Source organism: Gopherus flavomarginatus, chromosome 3, assembly GCF_025201925.1.
Source record: "Gopherus flavomarginatus isolate rGopFla2 chromosome 3, rGopFla2.mat.asm, whole genome shotgun sequence".
NCBI classification, from domain to species: Eukaryota; Metazoa; Chordata; order Testudines; family Testudinidae; genus Gopherus; species Gopherus flavomarginatus.
The window spans coordinates 122,383,488-122,405,195 of NC_066619.1; the positions used below are offsets into that span (position 1 = coordinate 122,383,488).

Sequence of the window (21,708 nt, forward strand, 5' to 3'; positions counted from 1 at the left end):
AGTGGTTGGCCTACTTCCATATCCTACACACAAACTCTAAAAGGCCAGTAATGCCTGAATTGGCATATGGGCTGCATATGGAGGAAAAAGGTTTGTTAAATTCACACTAAATAGAAGAACTAACAATAATCCTGTGACTGTCTGGCTACTTTCTTGCATGTATGTAAAGGATGGTGTCTATGTTCCTGGAAGCATCTCTTCTCTGATGGCTTCTGTCCAGTTAAGGCAATGGTGAAATCTTAATGGATCTGTTTGTCACTTAGGCCTGATCTCTACTAGAAAACTAGGTTGGCTTACTTTTGTTGCTTTGGGGTGTGACAAATCCGCATCCCTGAGAGATGTAGCTCTGCCACTCTTAACCCCTGGTGTAGACAGCACTAGGTGGATGGAAGAATTCTTCTGTTGACGTACCTACCACTTCTTGGGGAGATGGAATAACTGGGGATGGGAGAACCGCTCCCATCAGTGCAGATAGCAGGGGCGTGGCCACAGCCTACCCACTTAGCATCCAGGCCCACCCCTGGGTCTGCATCCGCCCAGTGCTCCAGATGGAGAGCTGGGCGGGTGGAGTGGGACAAGTCCTCATGCCCCAACCCCGCTCCTTGGGTGTCCTCCTGGGCCCTGGGGGGGTGGGGCCTGGCCAGCATGTCTCTTCCCTCCTGCAAGGCCAGCTGGAGAAGGTGTGTGTGGGGGAAGCAGCCCTGATCCCTCCTGCCCCCTGTCACTGCCCATCCACCTGAAGTTGGGGCCCACCAACTGTCCCATCCGGGCTACGCCACTGGTAGGTAGTGTCTACACTGAAGCATTACAGCAGTGCAGATGCGGCACTGTAGCATTCAGTGTAGACATACCCTAAGAATGGATCTGACAAACCCCCAGGCAGTGAGGCTTTGAGAATATATGTGTAGCACTCTGGTACTCCAGAGGGTATGCTAGATATAACAAGGGGAATATTTGTGTCTGACTAGAAGACCCACTCATGGCAGTGAATAGACTAGCCCTCATTCCTAGGGAGGACAGAAAGAAAGCCCAACCCCATCTTGCAGTAAGAGCATGTGTCTGGGTCACATTAAGAGTTAGTGGTGCCTGACTCTGCTTGTGTATTGAAGGATGTGGAGGTAGGATTAAAGCTGCTGTTTGCTTGACTCTTGGCTGACTGTCTTCAGTGTCGCATCCTTTGCATCAACATTTTCAGTCAGCTTCTTCAGATAGTAACACCTGTTTACAACCCTTCTGTACTGCGTCTTTCATTCTGGAAGATGGGGCTTTTTAATGCAAGGCCATCCAGTCTTCTTTCATAAGGTCCAAAACACTGGCCTGAGGAAACTGAGTGACCAAGTTTACTATTTATTTACATCTCCCTTGCAAGTTAGCTATTGAGATTCAGTATGATGTCCTAAAAAGGCCAACCAATATGACCTAAGACTACTTGGCAAACTGAATTTACTGAGCACTGCCTCATTGTTTGTTTTCTAAAGTATGTTTAGGGAATGTAATCTTAGAAGATAAATTTATATATTTGGGATTTGGAACTTTTTATTTATTCTCTTTTTGTCTTTCACCATCTCATTCTGGTCAGGAGGAGCAGGACAACCATGTTCTTCCACTGGCAGCAATGTTTTCTTCTCGTGGAGGTCCCAATAATAATCATCTCCCCCCCACAGCAAGAGGAGCACCAAATTCTCTGGCTACTGCTATGTGCAGATCTGGGACAGTAACTGGGATAGGGTATCTTTTGTTTGTTCCGCACAGCAGCCCCTAATGGTGCAAGGCACTGCCACTCAGAAAATGGGCCAGTTCTTGTAGCTTAAGATGGCAATCAAGGCTGTAAATACTCATGAATGGGTTTGCAAAATCTAGGATGGTTCTTGCCAGATTGGAGCGGCTGGTAAGTGCTTTGAGTTCAAGACTCCACTATCCCAGCAGGACATTAGAATCCAGAATATTACCAATAGTCAAGCAAATAAAAATGCACCTGTCTTTAAAAAACTAAAAAAAACCAGAAAAAGCTTGCGCTGAAGTTAATTTCCCTTGGCAATAGATGAGAAGCACTGCTATTCTGCATAGGTCTTCTAGGACTAATATACTATCAGTTGTTACAGACCAACTTGCCCTCAGATCAATGTATTTCCTTAGCCCGTGGTTATGAGTGGGAAACCACAGCTCCTACCACAATGGACCTGCCAGGAACTGGATGCATATACAGAGGCACTTTTCCTGATTGTTAGGATACAGGTGGGCCTATAGTCTGTCTTGTCAACACAGACCTTGTTAATCTCTAAGAAGTGGTGAGGCAGTGATTGGGATAGCATAAGGAGCAGTCCTGCAGCACAGAAACACTTTATTTTGTTGTCTTGTCTCTCCCGCTTCCCCACCTCCCCATGGCGCGCTGCTTCTCACAAAAAAAAGACAGTCTTGTCAGAAGCATTGTAGACAATTAGCAGAGGGATTGCTTGGAGTCTCTCTCATCTAGTGCTTGTCTTTCCACGCAGTGGTGCTATTCCTGGATCTCCCTTGCTCGTGTCTGTACCTCTCTGGTAGGGAGTGAGGTGGTATAAAGGGTCCTTTCAGTTTGTTTGCAACTGGCCAGCGTAAGTCTTGCTCCTGTCATGCCTTATTCAAGCTGGGAGAGGTATTGCTTCAGTTACTGACTCCTGCTGGAACTGTGGGTGCTGCCCCCGCAGGCACCAGAAGGGATCATGCTCTGTCTGCAAAGCACCCCAGAAAACTAGGTCTTGACAGAAATTCTCTGACTGGCCTCCTTTCCTCACAAGCCTAAGTTATCAAGATGCCTTTCTCCAAGTATTCGTTAGAATAGCAATTAGCACTAATTTGCATTCCTACAGCTCTTCCTTTCCGAGGATCTCAAAGCATTCAAACACTCCTCACTCCTGTGAAGTTGGTAACTAGTGCCTTCATTTGCCTTCTGTGCTTCAGTTTCCCCATTTGTAGAGTGACTAGCCCAAAGTTGATGTAGGGAAGGGGATGTAACCGAGCTCCCTGACTCTTTCCCGTGCTTTGCATTTTAGCACTGTGATAGTGTAGAAGTGCCTTTCATTCTGTAAACATAGCGCTGGGTGTGGTATCCTGCTTGTCTCACTGATATATTTCTGAGTAGCATCTTGATTTGCACCTGCCTTCTCCTTACTCTTGCAACACCCCTAATAAAGCTGACTCCACTGACATGTAGTTAGTATGAAATTGAGAGTTAACCTAAAATATCTCAGGTGGGTCAGTTACAGGCAGTGGAGCTGGAACAGGAATAAATACACCAGGGGTTGGCAACCTTTCAGCAGTGGTGTGCCAAGTCTTCATGTATTCACTCTAATTTAAGGCTTCGCCTGCCGGTAATACATTTTAATGTTTTTTAGAAGGTCTCTCTATAAGTCTATAATCTATAACCAAACTACTGTTATATGTAAAGTACACAAGGTTTTCAAAATGTTTCAGAAGCTTTATTTAAAATTAAATTGCAGATCTTATTAGTTTAGTGTGATCCTTGCCCTTGCTTTTCCTTGCTGACTTTTCCAATATCTGGTGGCACATATTTGGATACTTTAAGCTGCACACAGGCTTCTGAGTTATCAGTTGATAACTGGCTGGCAGGAGGTCAGCGGCTGGAACCCCAGATCAGCAGCTGAGGTGAGTGGAGCTGGGGGCTGGTAGGGCTGAGCAGGGCTGGAAGCCTGGACCCTGTCTGGTAGGGGACCTGTGCTGGAACTCCAACTGGAACAAGGTGAGTGGAGCTGTGGCGGGACCCTGGCTGGCAAGGGGCCAGCAGCTGGGACCCAAGAGCGGCAGCGGGCTGAGCAGGTCAGCCCACCCAGCTCTGGGGCTTCAGGGGTGGGCTGAGCGTCTCTGTCAGCCCCCCTCTGGGGTTTTGGCTGAGGGCTCCTGCCAGCTGGGGACTCAGCCCGCTGCCAGCCTGGGGTTCCTTTCCCCAGGCCAGCAGCGGGTGCTGAGTGGGACCGGTGGCGAGACCCCAGCTGGCAAGGGGCCAGCAGCAGGAACCCCCATAGCAGCGGCGGGCTGAGCGGCTCAGAGTGGTGGTGAGTCAATTTTTGATGGCCCACGTGCCACCTTTGGCATGTGTGACGTAGATTGCTGACTCCTGAAATACACAATGACTTCCAGGTCCCAAATTTTAATTTGTAGACTCTCTCTTACATGGAGATGGGCTATGTGGTGGTAAAACATTGAGTAACTGCCACTTTTCTTTCTTGAGCCTATTCCTAAGAAAACCAACTTACACACACACACACACACGGCTGACTTTGCATTTTTAAAATGCAAACTGTTAATGCTTCATTTACAGAGTCTGCTCTCTGGAAAGCCTCACTACTTCAAAAGTATAATGGAAGGAAGTGCGCTTCAGTTCTCAGACCAGCTCCCCATTTCCCCACTTCCTTCTCTGTACTGGGGGACAGGATTTTGCCCCTGAGGTATGCAAGTTGTGCTGTACTAACAGCTTTCCCTCCCAGAAGAGCATTGAGGAGAAGTGGGAGTGAGGGTATGTCTACACTGCCCACATTACAGCTGCCACGGCCGTGCTGTTGCATGGGCAGTGTAGTCACGCTTTATCCTCCTCCTCCAAGCAAAAAGGAAGATACCAATGACTCAGATACTTAATGCAAAATGCTTTATTCTCTTCCAATGAAAGAAAATAATCCCACAAAGCATTGCTGTGAGGGGAGAGGGAAACCTCTGCCCTCCCTGGAAGATGTTTCGCATAGACAGGATTCACATGTTCACAATAAAAGGCTTCCTCCTGCAAAGGAAGGGGCGGTGTTCTTGGAGTAGTTTTATGTATTGGTGTCAAATGTTCCTGTGGAATTCAGAGCACTCTAAGTTGTGTAAGTGTGTCTTAATTCTTCTGTTAACTTGAAAGTTTTAATGAATTAGCTTTTCATTGCTTCAGAACCATCTGATGGCAGGATAGAGCAAACTATCTATGCTGTATGTGGGTATGTATAGACCAGGGGTTCTCAAACTGGGGAACGGGACCCCTCAGGGGTCGTGAGGTCATTACATGGGGGGGGTCACGAGCTGTCAATCTCCAGCCCAAACCCTGCCTGCCTCCAGCATTTATAATGGTGTTAAATTAAAAGGTTGTTTAATTTATTAAGGAGCTTGTACTCAGAGGCTTGCGACGTGAAAGGGGTCACCAGTAAAAAAGTTTTGAGACCCACTGGTATAGACTCTGGGGGAGTGGTAACTGTTTCTAGCTACATAGAAATGTAAACAGTCCTTCAAAGAATAGAAGTATCCAGAGCAGGGGTCTCAAACTGAGTTTACCTTAGGGCCAGTGCCAGCCCTCAGATCCTCCCAGCGGGCCAATAATGTCACTGCAGATGGTATTCATAAACATTTTCTTTTCTGTTGTATTTTTTTTTGAACTTTTTAGAAATAAAACTGTCATACAACTTTATACAATTCTCCTGCCAGAGAATTTTTAGTGTTTGCCAGACACCTGGCAACTCTTCAGTTCTGTCAGTTTGTTCATGTTTGGCCTCAGTGACTGACTGAGCAGTTGAAACCTTCAGGATTGCAGCAAGGTATGCATCAGACAATTGTGTTTGGTCTTTTGACTTGTTTATATTCATCGTGGAAAAAAATAACGTTGCTTCTGTGGCTGACTGCCCGGCAACTAATGATGCTGACTCTGCCTGGCCACTAGTGATGGTATCCCTGTCCCTCTCCCCTGCCAATGGGAGCTGTGGGGGACGGTGCCTGCAGCAGACAGAGCTGGCAATGTGGTTGCATGCATCTCTCCTCCATGGGCTCAGCAGCGGGGAGGTTCTCGGGCTGCAGATGACCCGCGGGCCGGGACTTTGAGACCCTTGATCCAGAGTGTTGATCTCTGGGATTTTCAGTGCGGGACTTCTGTGTGAAGCAGAGTAGCTACTTGTTATCCCTTGGAATTTTTCTGTATCATTTAGCCCACTCCAGGTGAGGCAGGTCTGCCTCTCTGCAGCAGCTGTCAACTTCCGCTGGTGCTGTCGGAACTTCTGGAAAAGGGCAGAACCTCTGGGGCAAAAAGATGGCAGGATATTTTGGCTCCAAAACTTTGTTTTAAAGGCTGGATACTCTTGCATCCTGATGCTTATTTTGTAGGAAAAGAGACCCCAGTGGCTCAGTTACCTGTTAACCTCTGCCAGTGACATAGCTGCTGTTCTGGGTGGTAGCAGCTCCCCAACTGGAGGCAGCATGGGAGTGCTGAACTGTCAGATGCTAGTGGGTGGGTTTTTGTTGGAGGCTACTGAACTGTCCCATGAGCTGACTCAGGATTTAAATGACAGTCTCCGAAGTTAAAAGGTCACTAGTGCGTAAGCCCCCTTTGAGTTTGTGGTTTGACATTTTGCAGTGACCCAATACGCTACAGCAAGGTGTGCATTCATGATCTAGTCATCAACTAATCGTAAGGCCTAAGGTCAAGTGCAAGAAATGAACACACTGTTGTGACCCTAGGGTGTAGCTGCTGCAATTTAAATAAGCTGTCCCCTGCATCCTGGCCCCAACAACTGGGATGAGGGGACATGGGGGTTGGGGAGGGTTTCTCTAGTCAAGAGGGTGCTCACCAAGGACAAATAAGGAGGAAACATGCTGTCAGTGAACACTGCTTGGCCAAAAAGGGAATTCAGGGTGTGTTGGCTCTTCTGGAAAAGATGTGGTTTAAGAAGGGGCTTCAAGAAAGAAAATGGTGTGCATAGTAGACCAGGGAGGGGGTTCTAGGTAGATGGGGCCACTTGGGAGAAGGGCATGCAACTTGGCTGTTTCACAGCTAAAACTTTTGCTGAACTGTACTAGACAGAAATAGTGTTTTATTTTTGGTCTTCCTCCAGGATCTCAGTTTGCCCAATGGTACTCCTGTAGATACTTCCAGCCCAGCCTCCTCCTCCTCACTGCTCAACAGACTGCAGCTGGATGATGACTTGGATGGGGAAACTAGAGACCTCTTTGTCACTGTCGATGATCCCAAAAAACACATCTGTACAATGGAGACCTACATCACGTACAGGGTTACAACAAAGGTACCAGGCAACGTTTGAATGTGTTACCCCTGAAAAAGGAAAGCGCTTGCTATTTTTTGAGGGGAGGGAAGGTCTCTTAAACTCCAGCATAGAAGTAGCGACTTAATTTGTCCCTTTTGTCAGTTAATGTGCCAAGGATGTGATTGCTTTCAATAGACTCATTGAAGTGTGGTGTTTGTTGAAACTATGCAAAACTGTTAACATCTCCCTAGATTTTATCTTTAGTGGCTTTTTAAAAAATTGGTTAACAATTGGAGTTTTCAAGAAACCCTTGATTAACTCTCTTAGACTGACTTCCTTAGTTTTAAGAGTATCAGATTACCTCTTGCATAACCTGACTGGGGTGTATAGAATCATGTTTCATATAGCTCAATTTTGCTCTCTGTAGCAGAGAAATATTCCCTCACTGCTGTCTTCATAATCTCTTATCTTCAGCACTGTGCCTCCTATTATTATATTGCTTCTGCACTTGGCTGACAATTAAATGTCTCCATGTGTGCGCTCCTCTGAAAGCTTCTTAAAATTCACTCTCTTCCTTTCTGTAGTCTCCTCTGGTGTCCTAAATATTAGCTTTCCTTTCGCTTTTCCACATAGGTCTTTGTGATGTGTTAGAGGTAATGGATGGTATTACATGAGCTACTCATAACAAGTGTGGTCCAGGCATGCTCCCGATTGCAAGGAAAGAAGTGTATATACTGTGGCATTGTTTCTCTCTCTCTCTCTGTGTATAGCACATTCATTAGTCAGATGTCTATACGCTAGTGAGAAGAAAAATACACAGTTAGACTAGAAGAAAATGGGAATAGAACCTTCTATAGGATTGAGCGGCAGACTGCTACAGGTGAGACAACAACTGGAATTTTCCCAGTTGTCAAGTATCAGAGGGGTAGCCGTGTTAGTCTGGATCTGTAAAAGCAGCAACGAGTCCTGTGGCACCTTATAGACTAACAGACATTTTGGAGCATGAGCTTTCGTGGGTGAATATCCACTCCGTCAGATGCACGTAGTGGAAATTTCCAGGGGCAGGTGTGTGTGTGTGTGTGTGTGTGTGTGTGTGTGTGTATCTATCTCCCTAATTATGGGTAGGATGTGTCCTTTGTATGGTATGAAGAGACCTAAACCAATACAGTACTATGGCTAGATAAACGAAGGGCGTCATGCCTTCATGAGAAGGAGATGGCTAAGTGATCTGAAGAGGAGTTTTTGTATTTTTTTTCTCTTTTGGGGAACATCTTTGGCACTGCCTTTGGTACTTCAGTGGTGGCACCAAGAGGAAGGCATATGCTACTGGAAGTCACTTGGCTGTGCGTGTAGAGGGGAAAAGCGTGGCCTTGCATAGACCACCTGAGAGCCAAAAAGCTGCTGCCAACTTTAGAGGGTATAGAAAGAGGCTCCTTCACTTACCAATCAAAAGTTTTGGCCGATGACAGCACAGGGTACCCTGTACCCTTGATCTATCTGCTGGTGACGAATCAGTCTGATTTACGTGATCTACTCCTTCTGCTAGAGGACAAATTTTTGGAATTAGTCTTAATTTCCAACTGAGGAGTCTCATGATTATTTCCTGAATATTCTAATCCTGTAGTTGAAATTTGTGTACATGTATGGGCACAGCAAGATTTGCACGGAATAAACCAATCCCTTGAGAACTATGTTTCCAAAACCTAAAACAGCCACTAGGCTTGTTGCTGTTCATCTTACTTTGAAGGCTCTCTGATACTACCATGATGGACAGCAGTATAGAACTCAGAGCATCAGAACTACTATCAGAGCGTTTCTAATATGGTTGAGAAACTTGGTTTACCTGGCTGAAAGGCTAGCTAATAGAAATGCTACAGACTACAAAAACATCAAACCCATATAGTTTCAGTACTTCAGAAGCACTCAAAGCTTTAAGTTTTAATTGCAAGTAGAAGGGTATTTACCTTCACTTTACTGATCATGGAGAAGAGTGAAGCACAGAACATGTGTGAGCTCCAAAGTCACGTAAGACGCTTGTGGGAACAGAACCCAGATTTGATTCAGTCATGTGCTTTATTCCATGTGGCCGTATCTGCAATTGCTGCCTTCTGCTCTCCAGCTATTAAGTACATCCTTCCCTTAAGTAGTGTACACCTCACAGAGGACTCGAAAAGCCATTCTTGCAGCACCAGATTGAACTCTTTCTGCCTGGCTGTTATCTTGAAAAATTTAAGGCCTTGTCTACTGGAAGGACTAACTGGAGAACTGCTGAAACCTGAGAAGATGGAAACTGAAAGCTAAACAAAGAGGAATGGGTATCTTAGATTGGTCAAACAACAATTCTTTCTGCTAAAACTCCTTTTTAAAATTCCAGTGCCTAATGCATTGTGGAGACGGCATGCCTCTTAAGAGTCAAAATCCTCATGCCTTCAGTTAGGGTGAAAGGTTTATAATGCACATTTTTGATGATGGGAGAAAATGAGTCTCAGACCTCTAGTAAATCCAGGCTTGACCTTCTTTCTGAGGCTTTAGGGGAAAAAAGCAGCAAGCCTATCTCTTCTCTCTAGGTCATAGGCAACCTTTCAGGTCTTTATGCACTATAGAGAAATGACGACATTGACACCAGATTTATACTCTCTCTGTGGACCACCTTTCTGATACGTGTGTCCAAGAATAAGTGCTGCTCATAATGCAAAAAGTCCTTGGAATACTAAAAATGCTCACAGACCAGTGGTTTGAAAAACTAAACCAGACAGCTAGTTCTTATTATAGGAATTTCACTTTAGTGGTGAAGCTGATACACTGGAGGCTAGAGTTGGCAAATAGAATTGTTCTAAACAAATCAAGCTGGAGTCCATGTGACTGTTACTAATTTAGAATGTGCTGGAGAGGAGTGTTTACCTTACTGATTTCTTTTTAATAACTTGCTGGTTAGAAGATGCCAAGGTGGCATAGATATATGAACAAATGTTCTTTACTGCTTAGCTCTAGAATCTCTAATACGTTTCTCTCCTTTAGCCTGACCAACTTATTGAGGTTGCTTAAGACTGACACTTACATGAATAACTATCTTCCAAAGGTTAAAATGTTCCCAGTGGTCTACTAGACAGCATGCATGAACTGAAACATAAGCTGCATTTTACTGTGTCCTGGATAATAAAATCAGCATAATGATAGAATCATAGAAGATTAGGGTTGGAAGAGATCTCAGGAGGTCAGCTAGTCCACCCCCCTGCTCAAAGCATGACTGACCTTGACTAAACCATCTCAGCCAGGGCTTTGTCAAGCCAGGCCTTAAAAACCTTTAAGGATGGAGGTTCCACCACTTTCCTAGGTAACCCATTCCAGTGTTTCACCACCCTCCTAGGGAAATAGTTTTTTTTTCCCCCTAATATGCAACCTAGACCTCCCGCACTGCAACTTGAGACCATTGCTCCTGTTCTGTCATACTCCACCACTGAGAACAGCCGAGCTCCATCCTCTTTTGGAACCCCCATTCAGGTAGGTGAAGGCTGCTATCAAATTCCCCCGCCCCCCTTCTCCTCTGCAGACTAAATAAACCCAGTTCCCTCAGCCTCTCCTCATAAGTCATGTCCCCCGGCCCCCTGATCATTTTCGTTGCCTTCCGCTGGATTCTCTGGTTTGTCCACATCCTTTCTGTAGTGGTGGGGTGCGAGGGGCAAAACTGAACACAATGCTCCATATGTGTCCTCACCAGTGCCGAATAGAGGGGAGTAATCACTTCTCTCAACCTGCTGGCAGTGTTCCTACTAATGCAGCCCAATATGCTGTTAGTCTTCTTGGCAACACAGACACACTGTTGACTCATATCCAGCTTCTCATGCACTCTAATCCTCAGGTCCTTTTCTGCAGAACTACTGCTTAGCCAGTTGGTCCCCAGCCTGTAGCAGTGCATGGGATTCTTCCATCCTAAAGGCAAGACTCTGCACTTGTCCTTGTTGAACCTCATCAGATTTCTTTTGGCACAATCCTCCAATTTGTCTACATCACTCTGGACCCTATCCCTACGCTCCAGCATATCTACTTCTCCTCCCAGCTTCCTATCATCTGCAGATTTGCTGAGGGTGCAGTCCATCCCATCATCCAGATCATTAATGAAGATGTTGAACAAAACTGGCCCCAAGACTGACCCCTGGGGCACTCCACTTGATTCTGGCTGCCAACTAGATGTCAAACCGTTGATCGCTATCCATTGAGCCTGACTGTCTAGCCAGTTTTCTGTCCACCTTATAGTCATTCATCCAATCCATACTACTATAACTTGCTGGCAAGAATACTGTGGGAGACCGTATCCAAAGCTTTGCTAAAGTCAAGGAATATCACATCCACCACTTCCCCATATCCACAGAGCCAGTCATCTCGTTATAGAAGGCAATCAGGTTGATCAGGCATGACTTGCCCTTGATGAATCCATGTTGACTGTTCCTGATCACCTTCCTCTCCTCCAGGTGCTTGAAAATGGTTTCCTTGGCCTGCTCCATGACTTTTCCAGAACTGAGGTGAGGCTGACTGGTGTGTAGTTCCCCGGGTTCTCCTTCTTCCCTTTTTTAAAGATGGGCACTAATTTGCCTTTTTCCAATTGTCCAGGACCTCCCCTGGTTGCCACGAGTTTTCAAAGATAATGGCCAGTGGCGCTGCAATCACATCAGCCAGCATCCTCAGATGCATTGGATCCAGCCCCATGGATTTGAGCATATTCAGAAAAGCTGGACAGTTCTTAACCTGTTTTCATCACTGAGGGGGCTGCTCACCATGCTCTGCTGCCCAACAGGCTAGAGCTGGAAGGAAAAAGGGCATTTTAAAATTGGGCTAGTGTAAGTGATTATATTAAATATCCTCTTGGGATAAATGGGATGTGGCTGGAAAACCTCTGTTTTGTGTACAGGACATGTACAGCGGATTTACTGTCATAAAGTAGCATTGACCTTGGCAGAACTATACTCCTGAAGACAATGACTTAATTATAATTGATGATAGGGGATAGTGGGAGACTGTATCTCTAGATCTGCCCGCTTCCTGACCATGAAAACTGACTGAACTAACACTCTTACAGCTAATGCTGTTAAGATAACACACTGATCTGATCTCTTCCACGCTGGGAAAGTTTGTCTAGTTAAAACCATATATTCATTAGAATGTTTTTTGAAGTATTTTAGGAGAGGCACTTAAAATTTGCCACAGACATGAATGGGTAGGGTATGGACGGAAAGAATAGTCCTTAAAAGTGGAAAACAAAAGTTAACCTGACCTGAGTGGGGATATTGTATCCACTAAAAGTGCAACCAGCGGCTTATCCCCGTGCTCTTGTAGAGCTTGGATCTTGTCCTGATATGTATAGATTCCTGGCTACCCTGAGACGTGTCCCTGTTGACATTCTGACACTAGGCATGATGAATGTGCTACAGGGCATATCTCCCCCGCCCCCTTTTTCCCTCCCCCTTATCCATGCCAGCATTGGCAGAGGAGTTCACACGTGTTTGAAAGTTTTTTTTTAAAACTATCTCCTAGAATGCCCCATTGTAGACACCACTCGGGAATGGCAAGCTCCTAGGCATGGGACTGGAAGGGACCTCCTGGGTCTTAGAGTCCAGTCCCCTCATATCCCAGGCAACCCTATTTTCTCCCACTTTCATAAGTTTGAGTTGAGGCTTTGAATCCTCTTCAAAGTACCCTTGTATCCCTGTGATACAAGAAGAGCATTTCTAGTTTGTCTCAAATATAAAACAGGTGCCTGGTCAAGCTTCAACACTTAATTGTTCTGAAAACTTATTCTTCACTACCCAGTGATGGTCAGGACATTCTATTACTGTCTTGTCTTGCTGTGTTAATATGCTATATTTTGTGTTAGTATTCATCAAAGGACACAGCCTGCCATCCCACACACACAGTAGAAGCTGCAGGAATATCTTTCTGGGGCCTTGGTTACACTTGCAGGGTAGAGCACATTAAATCAACCCCCAGCGCCCTAACTCCTGAGGGATCCACACTGGAAAGGCACGTAGAGCATCTGGACTCTGCAGCTGGAGCGCTCCTGGTTATCCACCTCCACGAGAAGCGCAAAGCTTGCTGTGCCCTGGCCGAAATGCCCAGGTGTCGGTGTGGACGATGGGTTGCATTACTGTGCTCTGGTTGTCCTCTGGAAATGTCCCATAATCCCTTGAAATGAAGTGGCCACTTGTCATTGTTTTGAACTCGTCTGCAGGCATGAGGATATTCCCTTGCAGAGCTCCGTTTCTCACAGCCGGCGTGCTTATCTGCTCTGGGACAAAGCAAACCATTACTGCGGAATGCTCCTGCTGCAGAGGGGTGTAAGGTGGGGATGAGGGCTGATGTTGGGGATTCCCCTTCCCCCTGCTGCTGTCTGAACTTACGTAACAGCATGCTGACAGTCCCCCCCCCATTCACACACACCCCTGTCACACTCCACCACCACCCCATTTGAAAAGCATGCTACAGCCACTTGCACGGCTACCGCAATGCACTGCTCTCTCTGGCACTGTAAGAGCTGCTAATGCGGCCATGCCACTGTGCTTGCAGCTGACAGTGTGAACACACAGCAGCGTTTGCCTTGCTGTGGTCGCCGAGGGCTGGTTTAATGCCTAGCGCTCTACACCAGCAAGTGTAGCCAAGCCCCAGCTGCTTTACTGTTTATATTTTTATAGAATATCAGGGTTGGAAGAGACCTGAGGAGGTCTCTAGTCCAACACCCTGCTCAAAGCAGGACCAGTCCCCAGACAGATTCCACCCTCCTCCCCTCAATCCCTAAATGGTCCCCTCAAGGATTGAACTCACAACCTTGGGTTTAGCAGGCTAATGCTCTAAACCACTGAGCTATCACTCCCCCGCCCTGCTTTTCCCTGAACATAAACAAGTTCCCCTCTCCTGTGTAATACTCTCCAACTGGTGTTTAACCAGCCAAATGCAAATACATCTGGTCTTCCAAAGCCATGAAACAGAACAAATGACTTCTGATGCCACTGAATGAGGAGGCATCAGACACCAACTATAGGGGAGGTGCCAGTCAGAATGCACGAGCTTCATCTTAAGTTTTAAGCATCTTGGCTTCGAAGAGTTTTTATAAAAAAAAAAAAAAAAAAAAAGCTTTCACCCATTCAGACTCTCTATCTGTGGAGCAATTAATGTAGCAGCTGCAGAACGGTTGCAAAGTCTCAAAGTGGAATTTGCAAATCCTAAACAATTTAAGATGAGCTCCCAGTGTAATGCTGTGGCAGAGAGCACAAATGGATATGTAAATGGAGTAGGTGGGGGATAAGAGTAGGTGCATGGTTTTGTTCTTTTCTTTTAAATATCTGCAGATGGAGTTGGTGAGACTGATGCTGGAATACACCATCCAGTTCTGGTATACACTTGAAACAATTGGAGAGGGGGCAACGAAGAGCCACAACTGCTTGCATGTCTTAGTGAGACTTAGAGCTCAATCTGTTTGCCCCCTCAAAGATTGAGAGGTGACTTGTTTACAGTGTAGAAAGTACATTCATAGGGAGAAAACATTAGGTCTTAAAGGGCTCTCTAACGTAGAAGAGAAAGGTATAACAAAAACAGAAGCTAAAACCGGACACCAGGTGCACACTGATGGTGGATTCTCAGTCTCATTATGTCTTTAAATCAAGAGCAGATAGTTAGACACTAGTTACTGGACAAAATAAAAAATTAACTGGATGAAGTTCTGTGGCCTGTGTGATGCAGGAAGTCAGACAAGATGATCTCATGATCTTGTCTGACCTTAAAATCTATGCATTACCGCGGTGCGCTCAGACATAGCCTGTGACTCTTTCCAGCTGACTTTTGTCAAATGGAACTTACTGACATCCTGTAAATGTGTGTTCCAATGGCACTTCCAACACTCTTCTCATTGAAATGGATCAGTCTGCAGGCTCTTCAGTGCGGGGTTCTGTACTTTGCCACATGTGGTAGCCAAATAACAGGCTTTGGCTTCTAGTTTCTCCTTTGGTAGCTGATCTTCTCTCATCAGGGCATTGAGTTTCTGTTGGAAGATCAGCAAAGTTACGAGAGCCCTCTCTGCCTTATGGCCCAAGGGAATCACGAGATAGTTGAGCTCCTAGCACATGCATACCAAAGCCATGCACTGATCAGTGCCTGGGAGCTGGGACTTGTGAATAGTTTGGTAGATGCTGTACAAGCAACTCCTGGCTTGCTTACTTGGCTGCAGCCTTTCCAAGGAACATACTGTATGCATTATCTATTTGTAGTTTTGCTCCAATGAAACTAAACTTGGCGGTTTTGCAGCGAGGAGTTTCTCTGGTTCAGGACATTTCTTACCCTTACTGTTAATGCCTTCTTCATTAGTGATTATCTGGAAATTGATTATTTTTTTTAGCCCCAAAGTACTACAAAATTATGGCTTAAGTTGGAATTGTCTTTGGTGCTGACTTTATTTTGGAGAAATGTCTGCCCAAGGACTGTTAAATTGAGCGAGGGTTTTAAGATATCTAATTTCTCAGCCTTGCGTAGAAATGAAACTGTACTAAACCTGGGGCTTTGGCAGAGCCCAGCAATGACACATGCATGTTCTCGCCCACGATTAATCTGTCTCTTGAGTAAACAAGTCATGAGTAATCTTGATGTGTTTTAATTTTCTGTTGCTAAAAGTATTTCGCTCTCTTGGAATGAGAGAAGATTTCATGGAATTTTCCCCAAATGTGTATGTTTCAGTGGGTTTTTTTTAATACTAACTTATCAGCCCCACACATTTCCCCTTAAGGAAATGTTCTGCTCTGCTAACTCAAAGTAGACGTTAAATAGAAGCCTTCTCTGAATAACTAAACTGAGTGTGTTTCCAAATATTTTATCAGTGGTACTTCCATGGCCTGAAGCTGAAAAATAATTTTTTCTCCCATACTGGCATTCCAAGGACTCAATTTGAGGCATGAATTCTGATTGCAGGGTTTTTTTTTGTTTTGTTTGTTTTTTTTTCTTCCTAGTTTAAGGTAACTAGGTCTCTTTTGCTATACGTTCTAAAATGAAAAGGAAAGCATTGTTTACTGTATCTCTCTTTAAATTTTCATTCGTTTTCTACGGGATACTGTCTAATCTTTTGTTACTATTTCCAGACCACACGGGCGGAGTTTGACTTGCCAGAATACTCTGTACGCCGACGGTACCAGGACTTTGACTGGCTGAGGAATAAACTGGAGGAATCTCAGCCAACACATCTCATTCCCGTATGTAGTAAGCCAGAGTCAGTTGTTGCTGAACACTTGTGTGTTCAGAGTGTCTGCTTAAAAACAGTGAAACTTCTGGTTGTTCGGCAGTTAAGGATTCAAGGCGTGTAAAAAAGCAAAGCCTTGTTCTGTTGTCTTCTAAAGTGGAATGTTCTAACTTCAGAAAGCAAAGCAGCACAAAAAGGGCTTACTCTGATCTGTCCCAGCCAGCTTTGAAATGTTATGGCTCTTAAATACCAAGCACTTGCCCATATGATGCAGCCTAAACCACTAAAAGTCACTCAGGTTTAACTCCGGTTGAAAGGACACCAGTGGAGGTGGCATCTTCCTAGTTTCCTTTATAATATAACACATGTTTAGCCATTTGGTTGGTTAGATACCCTATTCCGTTTGCCCAGCTGTTGGCTTCCAACAGCACTGTCCATTGCCAACGCATTCCCTCTATGGCATCACTCCTCTGGGTTCCCTTTGAGTGGGAACACCCTTCCCTATGGCACACCTAAAAGTTATATCTAGTATTTAAACTACATGCTCTCTCTGATTTGCATGTGTAAGGGGTTATAAAGAAAACTCCCTGCTAACTCTGTTTGGGCTATTCATGCTATTTGGAGGACTTCTCTTACAGGGAAAGGAACTAACTGTTCCAAATTTTAGAGGAGGCCTGTGGCTTGCTCATGCATGTGCATTCAGTGCTTGGGCATATGGCTGGGCCTCTGTCCACTGAAAAATTGGCTAAATTAGGCCCTAAATCGGGGTAGGCAACCTATGGCACGCAAGCAGACTTTCAGTGGCACTCACACTGCCCGGGCCCTGACCACTGGTTGGGGGGGGAGGGCTCTGTATTTTAATTTAACTTTTTAAATGAAGTTTCTTATTTACTTTAGCAACAACAATAGTTTAGTTTATATATTATAGACTTATAGAAAGAGAACTTCTAGAAACATTAAAATGTATTACTGGCATGCAAAACCTTAAATTAGAGTGAATAAATGAAGACTCAGCGCACCACCTCTGGAAGGTTGCCAACACCTTCCCTAAATAATTATCCTTTTCTCTGAAACGGACAGCCGTGTGTGTGTGGTCTGAAAGGAGTGGTGTCTCCTTTCTTCCTCTTAACATAGTAGCTGGTCTTCACTCTGGGCCTTTGAGGCTTATAAGTAAGGTTCCATGAACTCCTAGCCACAGGGCAGACTGAAGTAAAACATCACTCTTGGTGTGTAGAAGGCACAGTTAGCAATGTGTGTATCCATGTGCTTTGTTACTCATAGAATTTAAAGGGAAATCCTCCTGGAGCTAGGCTGTGGAAGATGCTGAGTGAGCCTTTGTGTACTTAGGAAAGCTTGCTTGTGAAAAGGCTTTCCTTTCCTTCTGATTATTTCCTGTCTTTTAAATAGTAGTAATCAACTCCCCTCTCGTTACCTAAAGGGCCACTGGAACCACTCCTTGCATCCATTTATGTGATACCTCTGTCTGGACAATGAACTAAAATACCAACGTTTAACTAGATTTAAAAAAATTTATCCATCTCTTTTGCACCTTTTTTGTTTTTAATTTTAAAGCACTAGAATAATGCAAAGAAAATCTAGCTATATTGTATTGCATTTGGGACCAGTGCTGGCAAACCTGCATCACCGCTCCCCCTGTTCTTTCTGCGGCCATCTGAGACTCCACCAATGCTAGTGTGGTATGAAACTGTCCTGTTCAAGTCCTGGGCATGTTTCAGATCATCCTGTGGCTCTTCTTGTTTTTAGCAGTAAATCTCAATTTGCTGTTCCCCTAACACCCTTTACAAACTGTCACTGTTTCTGGAGACACAAGCTGCATCCCCTTGGTACTGAACAACCTTGGCTTAAGAGTTCAGGGCAGGAAAAATAAGGGGGAAAAACCTCCATGCTGAACCATCAAGAAGCATGAGGCTTGCCTGAAAAAGCACTAAATAGACTTAGAATACTATTTGATTTCACTTCCCCAAGGACTTGTCTAGGAATATGAAGCCATGATGAACTTTCACTGATGTAAGGGTGCAGTTGGGACCAAGTCAGCTACAAAGAGGGATAAATTTTTTCCAAATTGGATACAGAGAATTACTGTATATGTTACTGGTCACTCAGCTACTGGTGTCTTCTACACTGGATTCCTTAAGCTGCAATATAGTAGCAGAAAATCTTTCAGCAATTCCTTCTAGGTGAGTTGAGTGTCAGAATGTAGCTGGGTTGGGGGCAGGAGGCAACAGCACTCGGTGCTGATTTTAGTGTACGCACAGAATGATTTTAGTGTGGTGGTTTTTCGCTCAAGATACAAACGCATCTATCCTTGGTGTCTGTCGCTGCCCTCTTGCTGGAATTCTAAGTGTGAGTGGTTATTGTAGGCCTTCAGAAAGGAGTGACAGGGATAAAACAACAAACATGAATTAGGGTGATCATGCTGGGGTCAAACTTGGGATGCTGGCTGGGTGTGCTGACAGCTAGAGATGCAAGGGGGCTTATCGGGGTAGAAGGGTAGCTCCTCTCTGCCAGAGGTTTCCGCCTACTGTCTTGAGTTCTGTGTTCTGCCCTTAGTCTCATGCATTTTTTTCTCCCTTCTCTGCCTCTGTGTAATGCCCAAAGCCCAACTGTCCCCCTGACTGCCAGTCTCGTCACTCGAACAGTAGACCTTCACAGATATACCATATTATGGGGCACTCTAAATTCAGTAGTATCTCACCCTTGGGCTTCCAGGGCTTTTAAGCCCAAATGTAGTGTGTTGCCACTAGCCCTTTGATTTATTGTAGGCATGTGTTAAGTGGCACAACAGCAGAGGGACCACATGAAATTGGAGTGGGAGGAAACCCTCGGGTTTGTGTGTTATCCCACAATTGCTACACTTTCTCTCCTCTGCCTTAGGGCTCACCTCGTGGCTGGGTGATGTGCTGGGTTCCTTCTTTGTGCAGCTGCCTGTGATGGAATCTAGGGCTTCACAGTTCAGGTGGCAGATTCTCAGAGTATTCCAGCATATGTCAAGAGAAGACCTCTGAAAGCAAACAAGGGCGTGTGGTACAGAGTAGGTGGCTGGATATGAGGGCTGTATTTAGGTGGAGTGGCAGGGAGGGCAAGAAACTAGAAGGGATAGGTGGACGTATGAGTAGCTTGTTCCATTTAAGCACGAACAAACCAAGTTTCAGTACAATCTCTGGCAGCAAACTGGGGTAATCCTTGTAAATGAACATCTAGTCACCCTAGCTATAAAGCACACACAGCCTTTGCCTTATCTTTCTTTTTTTTAGAGGTGATTTTTCATCGAGGTTAGAATTGAGGAAAATGTATTGCAGCTTCCTGTATCCCCTCGTGGTGGAGTTGTGTTAAGCTACAGCACCTGCCCTTCCTAAAAATTCTGAGTGGGGAAAATGGAGCAATTGCAGAAGCTCTCTAGTTTGACGCTGGCAAGTATGGAGCAGTGCACTTACAAGTTACAGATAAATGGTTTCTGTGTTTGCACCTGCTGTCATGTTTGCTTAGATGTCTTTTATACCAAGTACTATTGCATATTTGCCATGGAAGCAGAAATTATTTAATCAGTTTGCGCTGTAAGGAAATATATTGACGTTCTTGCACACACGTCTTGCATAAGGATCTTTGGTAGCAGTTGGAAAGGGCTTTCTCCTGACCGTCTGGTCTTGGATACCCTTTTTTCTTAGGGAAGGGTACAAAATAAACACATTAAGCCAATGAATAATTGAGTTGATCCTACCAGGCCAAATTCTGCTCTTAAACCTGGGCAAGTCCATTGAAGTAATTATTTGCATAGATGTAACTGAAAGCACAGTTTAGCTCATTGTGCAATACTTCTGCAGTTCAGTATTGATCTGGTCCATTTTAATAGTTGGGGAAATCACTCTCATCTCTTATTTACAGACCTGTATCTTTAAACCCTTTATGTAAAAGGTTTCAGAATTAAGACTACTTAATTAAAGAACGTGGAGTCAGTTTACAGATATCGGAGAATAGTTCAATCCATTAAAGAGCAATTGACTTCCAATATCTCTCCATAGGCCTAAATATGAAGTACTGCACTCAAGTGACTAAATGAAACCATCACAATTTGCTTATTTTTGCTTGTAATAAGATTCCCAGGATCTTTAGACTTTATTATATAAACCACCTTAGCTTTTATATGCATCTTCTCCATAAAATACATTTTTTCCACTTTATGGTATATTGGGCATTGCCAAAGTTTCATTGTAATATTTGCAGGACTGTTTTGAAAGTGCTGCTGATTTGCTGTCAGAGTACTTGGCTTGATTTTTGTCACAGGCACTATTGGCTACACATAGTAGCATGGATCCCAACCATTTGTGTTTATAAATGACCAATTCGTTTGCTTCTTGGAAATTATGTAAATAAACTTATTGGGAGTGGTCAAGTAAAAATAAATAACATTTGTGGGGAAACATTAGGGTGACCAGATACCAAGTGTAAAAAATTGGGATGGGAGTGGGGGGCTATAGGCGCCTATATAAGAAAAAGCCCCCAAAATCAGGACTATCCCTATAAAATCAGGACATCTGGTCATCCTAGGAAATGCAACTGACCTCAGAGTGCATTTTTTAAGTCTACTGTCATTTTAAAAAGTAAGGGTTTGTAATGATAGGTTGGTGGTTTCCCATTCATTTAATCAACACAAGAATCTCCTCTATCAAAAGAATCAGAATGGTTCAGTGTCCCTCTTCCTCCCCTTTTGTGGGGTTGGTGAAGTTGTACAAACTTATTGCTTAGCTTGCATTGTCTCACTGCAGTTATGAAGTAACAGGAAACTCCCTTTTTTCCCCCTCCAAGTAACTCATGTATCTTAAAGAAGAGACTATTATGATCATCTAGTCTGACCTGCGAGAAACATTTCACTGCTCCAATATGCCATTGCATAAATCCAATAAAAATGTAAATTTATGGAATTTCTTGTTGAGATACTTGACGTAAACCATCAAAATTAGAATCTTTCCAAGTTCATGTCCAGCAGAAACACCTAAGCTTTGATTTGTCCTAACTCTCTGTGGGATGGATCAACTAACCTTGGCAAATGACCCTTCTTTTTTTTTTTAATGGTAATGCTTACTTTGCTGTGGTCCCATATGGTACCCATTAAAATGCTGGATAAACTAAAGTGTTTCAAAACTAGTAATGGTCTGGCACTGTTTCCAGAGTGGAAGTCCTTTCACTTTATTTTTACCACAAGTTTCCTCTTTCCAACTTCAGATGGCAAGAAAAATTCTCTTCAGTGAGAGACTTCAGCCTAAGTTGCTGAGTTGATCTTTATTTAATGATGGAGCTATATTGCAGTCTGCACAGTCTCTGACATTCTTTCCACTCTGACAGAATAGGAAAGCAAACTTGGAACAAAACCATGGTGTGTGGCTTTTAAGGACAACCTCCCCTCCCCCGCCCCCCACAAAAAAACCTGGTATCCCAGCTTTGGTGCCCAAGCTGCTCTACAGAGATGCTGCTAATGTCTCAAGTACA

The 21,708-nt window shown here is 44.4% G+C and overlaps 1 protein-coding gene across 5 annotated transcripts in view; it reads left to right on the forward strand.

The window, feature by feature from the left end:
• Window positions 1-21,708, forward strand: part of SNX30 (sorting nexin family member 30) — a 67,063-nt gene that overhangs the window by 14,023 nt on the left and 31,332 nt on the right. For 2 of the 5 annotated variants that reach the window (XR_007772997.1, XM_050943137.1), the window contains exons 2-4: window positions 6,843-7,031; window positions 11,462-11,512; window positions 16,106-16,216. Coding sequence is in view for 4 of the 5 variants with exons in the window: in XM_050943137.1 (XP_050799094.1) it covers window positions 6,843-7,031; window positions 11,462-11,512; window positions 16,106-16,216 (351 nt within the window). In the remaining variant the exon portion in view is untranslated. Of the gene's footprint in view, window positions 1-6,842; window positions 7,032-7,762; window positions 7,873-11,461; window positions 11,513-16,105; window positions 16,217-21,708 lie in introns of those variants that run through there. The other 3 variants (XM_050943140.1, XM_050943138.1, XM_050943139.1) reach the window with 3 other exon arrangements.